Raw genomic sequence first — 14,549 nt, 5'->3', positions numbered from 1 at the left:
CTGTCTCCGCTCACCCAGGAGGCCCCGCCAGCGAGGCCTGGTCCTGTCCCCACCCATCCAGGGGCCTCCCCAGTTCCCACCTCCGCCCCAGACAGGGCAGATCCCAGCCCAGAGCAGCCAGGCGACGCGGGTGAAGCAGCCCAGTGGGTATCCTGGGTGGGGTGGCGGCGGCTGGGGGTGGGGGACTCCGGGCCGCGGGGAGAGAAAGCAGATTAGCCCCCTTTCTCCAAGCACAAGATGGCTTTTGAGTACCGAGTACCGAGTCCCCCAGCCCCACCCCCACCCTTCCACCCGCAGCGCAGAGCACCTCCCATCTTTCCATCCGCTCGAGTGGGGGTGGGAGCAGGGGTGGGCAGACGCTCTCCCCTCCGCCGACGCGCACCAGCCACCAGCCTCCACCCTAATTGCCAATTAACAGGCCCAGCCGCCCGCCTAGCTGCGCTCTCTTCCTCAGCTGCCCGGCCCTGGGCTCCCACTGCGCATGTGTGAGCTCTAGCGGTCGCGGTCTCCCGGAGACAGGGAGGGGGCTGCGGAGCAGGGAGGGGGCGCTGGAAAGTTTGTTTGGGGGTTGGGGGGCTGACTCTGCTCAGGGAGCAATGGTTACAGCCTACAGGTTTTCTCACCTGCCCTGGAGTTTGAGCTCCGGGCCCCCTCTGTCCCAGTCCCATTAGCCAAGAGGCCGCAGATCTATAAAACGTAGGGACATGGTCCGCGCACTAGACCCAGGCCTTGAGCCCCACCAGTGCAGTCCTCTGCCCCCCCGACCCCCAATTTCAGCGCACAGTGACATAAGGACAACACACTTCCCCCACTACCATATTCCAAGTTAACCCAATTTCTTCTCCTCCCTCCCCTCCCCCCCATAACTGCCCACGCGCCCACCCTCTCACCCTCTCACCAGCCCCCTCTCCTCTCTAACCAAGACAAGCCGCTGCTGTCCTTATCTTGAAACCGCCACCCAGTTACGGACCATTAGTTACATATTTGAACCAATAAGGAAACACTTACCGGGCGCTGCTGTCACTCTCCCTCTCCCTCTCTCTCTCTCTGCCTCTCTCTCTCCCACTCTCTCTTTCTCGTCTTCCCTCATTCTGTGCCGCTGCCGAGACTGTTTCAGCTCCACATACATATATATACTTTATATAAATTTAAAAATAAAAAAGAGTAGTCCCAATAATCAAAAAGCCAAATAAATTTTAAGCAGAGTTGCGAGAAGGAGGCAGGAGGGAGAGCCTGGGAGAGGGGAGGGGCGGAGGCATCTGCAGCTCCCTATCTCAACTCCTGCTCCCGCATTCCTCCTGCCCCTTGGGGGGCTAGAGGGTCGGGAAGGGAGAGAGGGGTGCCCTCTACTCCTGCCTCTCCCCCCACCCCGCTCCCCAGGTGCTTCCAGCTTCCAGCAACTCCATCTGGGAGGAAAGAAATTAAATGAGGGGGAGAAAATAATTATTAATCAGATTAATTTAAAAAAAAATACTGGTAATGAAGGGAGCGCCCAGCGCAGGTTTCCCTGGCAATGGTTAGGCTCTTACAGGGAGGACTGTTCTGCGGAGCGCTCCGAACGGACAAACCACAATAAAAAGTTCACGTTCATGGATGGAATCCACATGACTTCTTGTGGCCAATCCAACTTGTGAGTCGATCGTAAACTTTTATTACTCAGCTGTAAATTTTCTGCAAACAACCGGGAATGCGATGCATTTGTGTAGCGTGTGCAAATGGGCGCCACGGTCGCCATGTTTACCCAATTCTCTCGCAGAGGGAGCATCCCCAGACCCCCACCCCACCCCCACCCACCGCCCACTCCCCACGGGCCGGGCTGCTCCTGGGTAGCGCGGAAAGGGCAACGGGAGGACGTGACAGGAGAGAAGGAAGGATTCTGGCTGCTCAGTCAGCTGCCTCCCTTTGCCATACCGAATTTTACATATTTTCCTTAATAAATGGGGTATTAAGGCTGGCTCTGGCGGAACCAAAGCTTTGCAAAGGTTTGTGGCATTGGGGCAGTGCCGGTGGCGGCGTGAAGGGACTGAGAAGGGATTCACTCCCTACCCCTGCTCCCTCCCTACCCCTGTTTTTTCTAGGAAGAGAACAACATCCTTCCCAATGGGGCGTCCGGGAAGCCCCCCCCCCACTTCACCCTAGCTGGGAACGGGAGGGGCAGGCGGCTGGAGGCCTAATAACCAAGCCTGACCTGGCCACGGTCTGAAGAGCAGAGAGGGTTGAGACCGGTCCTGGGCAGTCCTGAGGAGGCAGCAGGAGGGATGGGAAGGGGGGGAAGCCTCTAGAACCCCGAAAGCGCCCGTCATCCCCAGGTTCCTTTCTCAGAGAAAACGAATGACATTTTCCCCCAAGACCATCCCTAGTGTCAGGTCTCCTCAGTTCCTAGGTTCAGACGGCAGCTTCCTCCTAATCTTTCTAGAATTAAAAATAAAGGCCCACAATCTTGGCTCCCACTTCTTTTTCCTTTGAGTGCATGGTCGTGTGAAGCCTTTTCTGTCTTATCAGGTGGCCCACAGCCGCCTGCCTTTTTCGGAAAAATTCTAGTATCTGGGCAGCTGGGACACACCTTGGAGGCTCTGAAAAAAGAACCAATTCTTCCCTAAATTCCACCTTCCATGCTAAACACCGAGCACCCGAGACTCCAGACCCCTGATTTTGGCAATGAATCCAGCGTGGGGGAGCCCAGAATAAATTCCCCCATAGAGACTATTTGCCAACCAGTCGCAACCCAGCCACTTTCCCCACCAGCTGGAGATCTGAAGGCGCAAAGTTCTTCCCTTGGTCCCAAATTAAGCTGGCATGGGGACTTCCGTGGCTGGGTGCCCCCACCCCAACCAACAGGGGGTCCCTCATCCCCTCCCCAAACTTCCTCCACAGTAAGAGAAGCAGTTCCCTCAGCCGGATGCAGAGACCTTGTTCCTTTTACAAACCCACCCATAAATTTTATAACAGGTAGTTAAAAATTACGACAAGGAAGCGCTGGCCCAGCTTTTCACAATGGGCCGAGGGGAGAATGGGGCAGCGCTGCGGGCAGTTCACCGGAAATTTTACTTCTAGTCTGTGGCATAACCTGTCCTGAGTTCGCTTTAACTGGGGCGGGGTGACTCTCTCTAGCCAACACGCGGCCGCTGGGGCATCTCATTTAGGGAAGCTGAGGCTGGGGAGGCCAATCCACTCTCCCATCTCTCCCAAGGAACCCTTTAGGGCACTCACTGCCTCCCTCACCCCCCAGATCCCCTGCAGGCCCGCTACTCCCTTGGCCTCTGCAGTGAAGTGGGGAGGGAGAGAAAATGCCGAGAATTTTCAAAAATGCCAGAGAAACGAATTTGCCCCCCAACTTAATAGCTGCATTATCCCTTCTCTACGGTTGGGATTAGAATAATAAATGCAAGGCGAAATGAGCGAGATGCTTCAACTCAGCAGTTTGAAAGATACTATTTTTCACAAATCACAAATAGCTTTCGGAAGCCACTTTGATTGGCTAATAAACAAGTAAAGAATGGGAGAAAGTCCTATCTGCTGCAGCCGAATGGTCCCCATTCCGGTAATGGGACGGCGGGAGCATTTGGGAGGACGCGTTTCTAAAGAGAGTACAAGCCGCTCGCAATTAAGTTCCCCCATAAAACGGGTTTTGCCTCTTTTTCTCTCCAAACGAGAAAACAGAGGCGGTGGGCACCAGGCGTGGGGGGTCGGGTGCTGCAAGAGGGGGCGGCTGGAGCTCTCTTGGTCTTGCCCACCCGATGCTTCGCATCTCAAGCGATGCCGGGTGCCAGACGCACCCAGCCCTCCGACGCCGGGCTTGGGGCCACCGGCACTGCACTGCACGGCCGGGGTTGAATGGGGCATTGGGTGTGGGGAAAATTCGGCGAGGTTCTTCGAAGCCACTTAGTGTAGGGTCAACCCACTCGGCTACCGGGCCAGCGATTTGTATTAATAGCAATCAGAAGTCCACATTTAAAAATGAAACGGCCCTCGCCGGCCCTCGGAGTCTGGACGCCTGTGGGAAGGCCTGACGTCGGAGCGAAATGCCTCCCCGGCTGGTTGCCGGTGTTTCCCGCAGCAGACGGGGTTACCTGGATGCCCCGCGGCTGGCAGCAGGGACCCCAGGTTCCGAAACATTTCCCCCAGAGCTGCTCAAAGCTGTTCCCGGCTGCCGGCAGCCTGCGCTTCCAATCGGCAGCCTCGCTGGGGCCGCAGGAGTCCCCCATTAATGACGCCTGATCCAATCCTGTGTTCAGGACCACTTTGAGTGGGAGCCAGGCACCCAGATGCGGGTGAAATTACACAAAACTAGAGTCGACCTGGGCCTAAGTCTGGGAAAATCATTGACCAGGGAACAGAGAGAGAGAGAGAGATAGAGAGAGACAGAGAGAGGGATCTGGCCTCAAAAATATTTCAGTCTTTGGGGGTCTGGTTTTTAAGACCAGAAGATCCCTTCCCCTCCCCTCTCCCCCTCTCATGACTGAATCAGACGACTTGTATCTCTGGAATTTGGTATTATTTGACCAGGATCTTACTGGCATAAACAGATTTCTCTGTCTAGGACCCTCCAGGGAGGAGTGAGAGACACCTTGCCCCCTGAGTCCCTTAGCCTTTGACCCTTTATTTTGGGGAATGAGGAGTCCAATGAAGACTGTCCTTACCCTGCTGTGGCTGGGGTGGGGGACTGTACACTCAGTAGCACCCCCCAACCCAGGCCAATTGACCCACAATGTAAGGCCAGGGCAGGCTGCCCAACTGCCAAGGTGAAGCCAGGAGCGGGCTTGAAACAGCCAGAACAGAGGCTGGAGTAAGTGCAAGCAGGCTAGGTGACAGCGATGGCCCTGTGCTGGCCGCATTCGCAGTTCAGACTGTGGGCCCATGCTGCTTGGCATGCCAGTCCACTCACCTTCTCCTCTCCTCTCCCCTGGGCTTAAGCTTCCTAGCCCCCCCACACTCAGGCTTCTTCCAGCCAAGCCCTCCAGACTGCCTTGAGCCTCACATCCTTCCCACCCTGTTCATGGTCTAGTGCTGGGTGCTGAGTACCAAGGGTTGGCCATGAGGAGCATGTGGAGATCAGAAAGCACCCCATTGCCTCATCCTCATCCTCAGCCCCTGGAAGAAAAAGGCCTAGTTGCCAGAGGGGCACAGGGGCAGATTTTTGGTCTGGGCCCAGCCCAGGACGAGGAGGAAGAAGAGGGATAAGTGGGGAGAAGATGCTTTCTTCCCATTGGGATCCTGGCATCCAGAAACCCACTTTGTTTGGAGCCAAGGTTCTCCCAAGAGCATCTTCCTCTTCCTCCTCCTCCTCCTCCTCCTCTTCTTCACCTCCCCCCTTTCACCTGCCCTCCCAGTCCAGCCTGCCCTCTCAACTCTCCTGCCCTTTTCCACGTGAGTGCTCCCAACCCCAAGTCAAATCAGTGGAGGAAACCTTTACCAGAGTGTTCAAAAAGAAGGATAAGGAGGGGAGGGGGGTAGAGAATGGGGGGGGGTGTGTGCTGGGAAAAAACAAGTCAGTCATTGCAGCTTCAACTATTTTTCTCCTCTTTTTTTTTTATTATGACTCACGTATACAATACAAAGTACTTGGACCAGAAACAGGGCTGCTGGGACACAAAATCTACATTCATAGCTGGACATAAAGACAAATGACGAAAAATTATTATTATAGATATATTTTAAACGTTTTTTTTTCTTTCGAGCACATTGCATAAACAGAATTCAAGACAGAGTTAACTATACATTCAGTGCAATTTAGTTCTACTCTACTGGGGTTAGAAGCACAATAAAAGCGCACAGGACCGTCGGGCTAGGCAGTCTCAGTTGTTGGGTTTTTCTTATTGAAATAAGCAGCAACAAACGACAACAAATCCGCATTACAAATACTCTCAAAGCGGGATTTCTTCCTATAGGTAGTGATAAAATACGTTGGAGGTTTCTTTCTTTTTTTATTTAAATTTTTCTCTTTTTTTCTCCCATATTAGGATTTTTAAAAATTTCTCTTTTTTATTTTTTTCAAGATTATTGCAGGTTCCCTTTAGGTAGTATGTTAAAGATTTATTATCATTAGTATTATTATTATTATCAGTATTATTATTATTTTCATGATTATGGTGATTTCTGAGCGCTCACACCAACGCAGCTCAGAGGAAGCTGGGCCCAACAACAGAAATTAGACAGGAAAGGGGAGGAAGGCATGGGCCCGAGTGACCATGGGATGGCTAGGTAGGATCTTAGCGGGTGACTGCAGGCTCTTATCTACCCCGTGGAAAGGGAGGGGGGAGGGGGAGACCCCCATCTGCTTCAGGTTTCCATCAGGTTCCTAGAGAAAGTCAAGGGAGTCTTTCTAAGCGGGGAGCCCCAGGGAGGGAGAGGGGATATTCCTCGCTATCATTTAAAAAATGTCTTTGAACATCTTCCCTTTCTTTTCCTTCCTTCCTTCAATCTTCTGTCCTTTGGGGAAAAAAAAAGTCAATCTAATACACTAATCCTAGCTTGAAAACAAAGCCACGAGTCTTCTTCTGCAGTTTGAGGGGGTTCCCCTCTAAAATAAATACCAGAGAAGCAGGGAGGTGGCAGGGTGGCAAGACAGGGCCGGGAGAAGGGGCAAAGACGCCAGGTCTCAGACCTTAAAATCCAGGCAGGACTAAGAAGGGTGGGGGGACGGACAAGTGTGTGTGTTGGGGCAACGACTGAGACAGAGACTCGGAACTTTTCGCTGTGTCTCAGTCTCCCCCCTCCAGTCTCCAAACAAATAAAGATCGGGGGAAGTCCAAAGGTAATAAAACCCGAGCTGCAAGTATCTGACAGGTAGTTGGGGTTTTGAGTGTCATTCTATTCTCTATAAAAGCAAATGACAGTCGTAAACTTCTCAATTTATCCGCTACCATAAAACGAAACTTCAAGGGAGTTGCTAAAGGGGGGGGGGATGTCTCTCTTTTTTGCTCAGTCCTTGTTTTCTTCCTTTTCCTCCTCTTCTTTCTCCTCTTCCTCATTTCCTTCTTCCTCCACCTTCTCCTCGTCTCGGGCTCCCGGCAGTTTATCCTTGTTGTTCTCCTTTTTCCACTTCATCCTTCGGTTCTGGAACCAGATCTTCACTTGTCTCTCAGTCAGTCCCAGGGCGTGAGAGACTTCAATCCGGCGCTTTCGTGTCAAATAAGGATTAAAGAGAAACTCCTTTTCTAGTTCCAAGGTCTGATACCGGCTGTAAGTTTGCCTTCCGCTGCGCCGCCCCGGAGCTGGACAGAACAGAAGCCCAGTCTGGTTATGTTTGGGTGGGGGCCTGGCTTTCCCCTGTCACTCTTCCTCCCCTGAAGTCCCCCCTGTGGTCTCCCCAGTTCCCCTCCCTCCTGCAGAAAAGGCAAGAGTGGAAATCAGGCAAGGGCAGGAAAGTTTGGGGGTTTGTTTTGGTCTGGCTTCACCTTGGGAGGTGGGGGGGGCAGGGGCTGGGGTCTGTCTGGAAAGTAGGGGCTGGCAGAGGCCAGGGGAGCACTGTAGAGTCCCCCCAGGCCTGCAGTCCCAGAAAACTGGCCCTTGCAGCTTTGTTCACAAGTGCAGAGGGGCATTGGGTGAGCAGGGATGGGGACAGAGTCTGTTTCCAAAAGGAAGGCATAAGGGCTGGGGGTGAAGAAGTGGGGCTCTGTTCACTGCCCTTCCTCGGATCTCTCTGCCTAATGCTTTTCCAGAAGAAAAAGAATTGATCTCCTGGAATGTATCACTGCTTGGCCTGATTGCTAACTGGAGACCAGCAAATAAATCACGGGCCATCCCCGCTGGAACTTGTCGCCTTCTCGCGTCCCCTTTTACTTCGAAACTGGGCTCTGAGGGGCCACCCTTGGAGGGGCTCATCACCTGAGCTGCCCTGAGGGTCTCAGGGAGACCCCGCAAGCCTTTGATTGGGGACAACTTGGCGAGGGTCCCCCGGACCTCAGAGCTCACTAATCTGCATGGCCTCCATCCTTTCCGGGACACTTTTTTCTCCTCTCTGGCTCTCTCTTCTCTCCAACTGAGGGAAGTAAAGCAAAGTTGGGGTAGTGGCCCTAAGGCTAGCGCTCTGAGAGGAGGTGGTGGGGGCCCCAGACAGGCAGAGCACCTGTCCTTGGGGTCCCGCCACCCTCTGACCCAGCTAGGGGAGGGAAGCAGGGGTCTCCCTTCACCCCAAGACAGCCTGGCCACTGTCCTGGACTGAGGCTGTCTGCCTTATGGAGAAACTGGCTTGCTCCAAAGGCTGATAACCTCAGGGTCCCCGGCCCCTTCCCAGCCACCTCCCCAACTTTGACTAGAGATGGTGAGAGGGAGAGACAGAGGGGTGGAGGGGAGAGAGAGACAGACAGACTGACTGACTGACAGAAGTGGAGAAAACGTTTTTTTTTAACCCTTTGCACCCAGACACCACCTTTTCCCCCACCTTCACCCCAATCCCCCAAATCTCCCAGGCGAACTCCGTGCCCCACCCCCAGCTGAACCTCCCAACCTCCAGAAACCCACTCATGCCCGGGGGTGGGGCCCGAGAGAGCCCCAAGCCAGGAGGTAAAGCGAGGGCAGACAAAAAGGAGGCAAGGGGCGGGGGGGGGGGGACCCCGGAGCGCGGGAGACCAAGGGGGAAAGAGAAAAGGCTTCTCACCGTGGGGTCTCATCCATGGAAACATGAGGCTGGGAGACGAGTTTTGATTTAAGTGGCCTTGTCCTTCGCTACTGTTAGTGTTGGCGGAGGATTTACAGTCGGGATATTGCACCACGCTCGCCTCTTGCTGAGCCCCATAAAGGGACTGTCTGGGGAGCGCCTCGTAGCCATAGAATTTGGAGGCGTCTCCGTGGCAGCTCAGCGAGCACGGGTTCTGCTGGTAGCCCGAGTTGGAGATGCCCGAGGTGCCGTGGTGGAAGAAGTCTTGGACGTGGTGCGAGGCGTGCTGGAAGCCGGGCGCCGAGCCGCCGGGCCCGTACACCAGCGCATGGCTCCGGCCCACGCTCTGCGGGAAGCGGCAGTCGTAATAGGCCGGCTCCAGGGACTCGCCGCCTTTGTACTTGGAGAACAGGGGGTTGACGAAGTAGGAGCTCATGCTGGGCACATGAAAACCCGCCGCCCTCTCCCCTCTGGCTCCCGACTCCCCCGCCCGGGACCCCGAAACTGCCCTCCCCCCCCGGGAGCGATCCCCAGGCCGGCCGGCTCCCCGGGGCGGCGGGCCGGGCTGGGCAGGTGGGGGGCGCCTGGGTGCCGGCGGGGCGGCGCAGCTCCCGGGCTGGGCGCGGGCGGCGGCGGGCGAGCGGGCGGCGGCGGCGGCGGCGGCGGCGGCTCTCTTCACTGTCGGTAGGTAGAGCTCGCGCTCTCGCACTTAGCTCTTTCCTTTAACAGCCCAGGCGAATTCCTCAGACTCCCCGGCGGTGGCGGCGCTTACACGCGATTCGCGTTCATCAATCCACGACATGAAGACAGGCGAGAGGGAGAGAGGGAGAGAGGGAGAGAGAGAGAGAGAGAAGAAAGGGAGGGATGGCGGGCGGGTGGTAGAGGGGTTCAGGGCTGGGGGGGGGACTGGAAGAAGGGCAGGGGAGGAAGGGGGAGGGATGGGGGTGTGGTATGTCGGGGGGTGGTGAGCCAGCCCTAGCTAATGACTAGGGCCAGCTTTTCCAAGGTGCGCATTCAGATTTGAAGGTGCCTCTCCCCCCTTCTCTTTTCCTTCCTCTCAGAGAGAGACAGAGAGAGATACCTGAGCCAGCAGGTCAACTCAGGTTACCTCAACAGGTATAAGACCCCCGAGGGGTTGAATGCCAACAAGATACAGTTGCTCCCCTAACCCCCAAAGATGGGCTCCCCAGGGGGGTCCTTAAGTCTGGGGACTCTGAGGAGGAACAAGCGCATCATATCCCCAAACACTTCAGGCCTCAGAACCCTCCATGACTCTTGCCCCTCCCCAGGGTGGGAAGCTGCCCTGTCTTCCCTAGATCCTTAAGATTCTCTTGCCTGCCTGCCTGCTGTGGGTAGTGGAGAGGGCCAGAGGCAGGGGGCACTCCATATACCCAGTCAGGGCTGCACTGACCCTTCAGACACCAGCTCCTGCCTGAGGCAGGAAGCCCGGGCAATAGCCACGAGCTTGCTGGAGAGCAAAGCTGCTGGTGGGGACAGAGAAGGAGAGGGCAGCTGGTGGGTCCCTGGCTTCTGGCTGGGCTGATCCAGGAGGTTTCTTCTCAGGAGACCCCTTGTATCTGGGTTGGAGGAGACTAAAGCAGGCCTCTTAGCTGTCCCCACATACCCTAACCCCATAGGAAATGCCAGTTCGGCTAGGAGGGGCCCCCTGGCCTCACCGCACCCCCCCCTACACTTCCCCAGGCAGGCTGCCCAGGCCAGGATGTGGATGGGAACTGTCAACAGACACTCTTTAAATATTTACCCACACTTTCTCTGGGGGGCTTCCCCCATCCCCAAGACTGGGTAAATTCAAGTTAATTCTAATGGATAAAGGAACCTTATTCCATCAGCACCCTTTCCTGGCCATAAACATGTACAATTATGTGGACTTAACCCAGACAGAGAGAAAAGGGAGAAAGTCAGAGAGCTGTGGATATGTGTGCTGTGTGCAGGCGAATGAAGACGAGCAATAAGAATGATTTTTCCGGTCCTCCCCCTCCACAGTGTGTGAGGTTGTCATACACAGGGCAACGCGGGGCCATACTCGGGATCCACACATACTGTATGTGCTACCTTCCATTCTGAAAAACATCAAATCCATGCTCACTCAGCTATCACGCATGCCGGGAAGCACCCCTGTCACCTCAGACACTGTGCACACACATGCACATCCAGGCACATATGAAAATAAGACCTGATAAACACACATGCATCTTTAGCTCTTTGCATCATGAAAAAAATTGCTACCTATTTTCCTTCCACATCCTGGGGTTTCAGGGTTGGATGAGGAAGGAGGCGGTTAGAAAACCAGATCTTTTTCTTCCCCATCCAGAGCCCAGCTCTGGGGATGGAGGAAGAAATGAAAGTGCAGGGGAGGATGGTGTAGAGAGAATGAGCTTCCCCCTTTTGTATCTAAATAATTGCTGAGGAAATGGCCACTCTCAGCCAAATTCCCAAAGGAGAGTCACTGGTGGCCCAGCAAGAGACGCTTCCAGGATCCCCTGAATTTGGAAGAACCTACCCCCATCTGACTTAGGGACCGCCCAAACTCTGTGACACCCAGAACTCTGGCCCTGGAGCAGCAGGAGGGGAGGGTCAGCGGAGGGCCGTGCCAGGGCTGCAGGCCTCCCCAGGGTCCAGGGCAGTAGAGGGCATGACAGAGGTCTCCTCCACTACCGGAGCACGCTGCAGCCTTGGTTCTGGCCCTGCCTTTTCTGAGCCTGTTCTGTGGCTACTGAGCTGAACGAGACAGACTCTGGGCTCCCAGCTTCTAGGTCACTGGGGACTGTCATAAATACTTTCTCTTCCCCTCCTGGAAAGAGGAGGCTGGGCAGGCCGGATCCGCTCTGGGGCCTGCGCCTTATCTTTTAGGGGCTGGGGGGATATCTCGACACTTCATGGTCCAGCGAAAACCCTGCCACAGAGCTATTCTTCCGGGCCTTTGTGTCTTGGAATGCGACTGTCCCGAGTGTGCTGCCAGCACCGTCTGCTCCGAGAGCCCACCAGTCCCGAAATCCCGGGTTGGACTTGGTTTCCCCTTTCGGGGTGGAGGGGGGGGCGTCCCTCGCCTTTTCTTTCTTTTGTTCATTTGATTGTTTTTTTTCTTTTACACGTATCTGGTTGATTTCGCTCCGGGAGCCTGGAAATAAAGAAACCGCAAGCAGCCATCCTTGCTGGGGCGTCTCTGTCCCTCGCCCCGAGGCCTGCACCGCCCTACTAGGTACCACGGATTTATGTTCGTTTGTCCGGGTCATTCTGCCTTTTCGTGATAATTACGCGCTGCCTGCTTCGTGCTTATCTCCTCCGCAAAGCGATTATTTTCGGCGCCCGCCCTCCTGAGATTCCCAAGTCTGCTGCCAGAGCGAGGGCCCATCTCCCGCCGCCACTCGCGATTTATTTACACCTCACAGGTGAGAGGATTGATTTGCTCAGAGCCAGAGGGGCCGGGCTGGGCCGGGGCGCCGGGCCTTCTCGTTGCTGCTCCTCGGGGCCGGGCCTCAAACGTCAGTGCGGCCAGGCCGGCCGGGGGCACCGCCGCCGCCTCTAACATTGAGCAACAGCGCCACCTCGCGTCCACTTGCTCCAATGCAGTCCGGCCGGGAAAAAGCCAACAGCTAGAGCAAGCAGGTCCCCAGGCTTGACCCAAAGGTGGGAGGTGGGAGGAGAGAGGAAGGAGTTTCCAAATGGGTGCGCGTGAGAGGGGTCCCCGGAAGGGATTTCCCTCCGGACCGCTGCTCTTTTGTTTTCTAAATTCTCGAAATAAGCCTTGTCAAAGGTTTCACACTATTTTCTCTTTCTGTCATCCTCCCTTCCCGCATTAAGAGACACTGTGCAATGGAACTGCCGCGATTTCACCCGCGTTCAGGCTCATTTCTGGCCTCGGAACACCTCCGCGCACGCAGATGTATGCCCCGAAGCTCCCGCGACCGCCTGCCCGCGGCGCGCACCCTAAACTCCTCGCTCCTCTTACCCTGCCGCTGGCTCCGCACCGCCTATTCCGCTGCCGCCTGCAGGACTTTGGGGTGGGATTCTGACTTCTCCCGGCTCTTTGCCCCCTGGTTTGTAGCCCATCCCTCTCTCTCACGCGCGCGCTCTCTCCACCTCTCCCTCCCAGCCAGTGAGGTCCTGTTCTCCGTGGACCATAGACAAAACATTCCTATAATCCGATTTCAAAGGAAAGAGTGTCCACCTTATTTAAACCATAAAACAAGCCCAGACGTCTAGCCAGCTCCACGCTGCTGTTTTGTTCGGCCCCATTCAGAATCCAGCGCAGGGAGACAAACAGCGCCATAAAAGAGGCATTTCGGGGCCGCGGAAATGTACCTATCCTCTGCCTTCCCAAGTGGAACAACCTTTAGGGTTTTGTGATTCTGACAAAGGAGCAGAGGAGAGGTGGGAGGAGAAGATTAGGGCAGGGGGGGCGTTTGCAAGCCCCTCTTTCCTCCCCAGCTTTCGTTTCTTTCCCCAGATGTGTGTTGTGTTGTTGTGGTTTGAGCTCACAAATGACAATAAATAAAAATAGAATCCAATCCTGACCTGCAGGCTGGAGGCTGAGCTGGTACTGAACAGTGGGCTGGACCGGGTGGGCCTGCTCTGGATCCCACGCTCTGGTCAGGGCCCTCCTTCCTGCCCGGAGCAAGGCCGGCTCAGGCGGGCCGCAGGAAGCAGGCCGCGCTGACGGACGGACGAGGGGAGGCGACAGGGCCTTGGAGCAGGGGCGGGGTGGAGGCCCGGAAACGCCGCCGAGCTCGGGCCGGAGAGAAGCCTGAGTCCCGGCGGTCAGGATCGAGGGAGACGGGTGCCTTGTCCTCCGCCCGGTGCGGAACTGAGGCCAGGGTCCCGGAACACCAAAATGGCCCAGGGGAGGAGCGAGGAAGCGAGAAAAGAGAGAAAACTACAGGCAAAGCACCTTTCAAAAGGACTGAGAAAACAATCGCTTCTGGAATTTGGGGAGGTCTCTTCTTAAGCGGGGAAGACGAGAGGAAATATTATCAAAACAAAATGTTCACCTCTTCCCACCTTCTTCCAGCCCCCGAAATTGGAGAATTTAGTAGAAGGAGGGGGTAGGAGATTCAAATGATGGGGAAGGGGCTGGTCCCTACAAGTGCCTCACCAGTCCTGTAAGGTGATGCCATGGAGGGAGCTGCACAGGGACTAGGGTCCCCAATTATTTTCTTCTACGGTGGTATTCCCCAAGTATTCAGAGCAACACTCTGCACCCTCCCCAGAATGGGCAGCCCGAGATATTAAAGGGCTATATTTCAAGCAGTCTGAGTTTAATAGTTTCCAGATTGGGGGATTTCCGAGAATGGGGGCGCCGGGCCGAGTCATACCCGGCAGCTTGAGTCTGCTTCTGATTAGCAGATGAAAACTGCCGGTTCTGGGGAAGGCGCTCTGGGGTGCTATGCAGCCAACCAGCCCCATTGGGCTGTTACACACACATCCCCACATCCTTGCCCCTTGGGTCCCACAGCCACCAGAGAACCCTCCACTCCTGGCTAATCCCTGACCAGCTTCCTTGGGCCCTAGCTGCGCCATCTCCCAGGAATGCTGCAGCCGCTCAGCATAACCCCGTCACCCCCAGATCAACATTCAAACTAAGCACGAGAGAGAGAGATTGATTAGAAAAGAGAGAACTAGGAGGTGGAGAGAGAGAGAGAGAGAGGAGCTGAGAATACATTGAGAAGTAGAAACTAAATCTAATTCTGATTCTGGTTTTACCATCCTTCTCCTTCCTCCCTCTCTCCCTTCCTTCCTTTTCTTTCGTTCCCTCTTTTTCTCTTTCCTCCCTCCCTTGCCCCCCTTCCTTCTTTCCTTCCTTCCTCCTTTTCTTCTCTCCCTACTCTCTCTCTGCATCTTCCTTCTTTCACTCTCAATGCCCAGTGCCTGTCCAGCTCGCTGAGGTCTGCTGGGCCTTCCTCCTCACCATTCACCACACACCCTCCCTAGC

General features: G+C 55.4%; 2 protein-coding genes and 1 long non-coding RNA gene across 14 annotated transcripts in view; 1 reads left to right on the top strand and 2 right to left on the bottom strand.

Annotated features, from left to right (window-relative positions):
* Nucleotides 1–14,549, bottom strand: part of HOXC6 (homeobox C6) — a 35,514-nt gene that overhangs the window by 12,102 nt on the left and 8,863 nt on the right. For 7 of the 9 annotated variants that reach the window (XM_036865004.1, XM_036865007.1, XM_036865003.1 and 4 more), the window contains exon 1: nucleotides 1,009–1,550. The exons of 1 other annotated variant lie outside the window; for it this stretch is intronic. Coding sequence is in view for 1 of the 8 variants with exons in the window: in XM_036864996.1 (XP_036720891.1) it covers nucleotides 1,009–1,129 (121 nt within the window). In the remaining 7 variants the exon portion in view is untranslated. Of the gene's footprint in view, nucleotides 1–1,008; nucleotides 1,583–14,549 lie in introns of those variants that run through there. One more of the 9 variants, XM_036865002.1, reaches the window with a different exon arrangement.
* HOXC8 (homeobox C8) lies at nucleotides 5,546–9,163 on the bottom strand. The gene is made up of 2 exons (XM_036865010.1): nucleotides 8,600–9,163; nucleotides 5,546–7,214 (listed from the first exon to the last, which is right to left on the bottom strand). Exons 1-2 carry the CDS (start codon nucleotides 9,033–9,035, stop codon nucleotides 6,922–6,924), a joined length of 729 nt encoding a protein of 242 aa, XP_036720905.1. The 5' UTR covers nucleotides 9,036–9,163; the 3' UTR covers nucleotides 5,546–6,921.
* Nucleotides 8,912–13,573, top strand: LOC118901652. 4 transcript variants are annotated; one of them, XR_005021433.1, is made up of 5 exons: nucleotides 9,223–9,283; nucleotides 9,661–9,715; nucleotides 11,738–11,819; nucleotides 11,911–12,009; nucleotides 12,422–13,573. It is a non-coding gene; the product is annotated as an uncharacterized LOC118901652 (long non-coding RNA). The 4 variants fall into 4 exon arrangements; XR_005021432.1 differs by lacking the exon at nucleotides 9,223–9,283 and adding an exon at nucleotides 8,912–9,023 and having other exon boundaries at nucleotides 11,738–12,009; XR_005021430.1 differs by having other exon boundaries at nucleotides 11,738–12,009.

Source organism: Balaenoptera musculus, chromosome 10, assembly GCF_009873245.2.
Source record: "Balaenoptera musculus isolate JJ_BM4_2016_0621 chromosome 10, mBalMus1.pri.v3, whole genome shotgun sequence".
Taxonomy (NCBI): Eukaryota; Metazoa; Chordata; class Mammalia; order Artiodactyla; family Balaenopteridae; genus Balaenoptera; species Balaenoptera musculus.
Note: the sequence above shows the minus strand (reverse complement) of the source record. Positions and strands in the feature narration are given on the sequence as shown.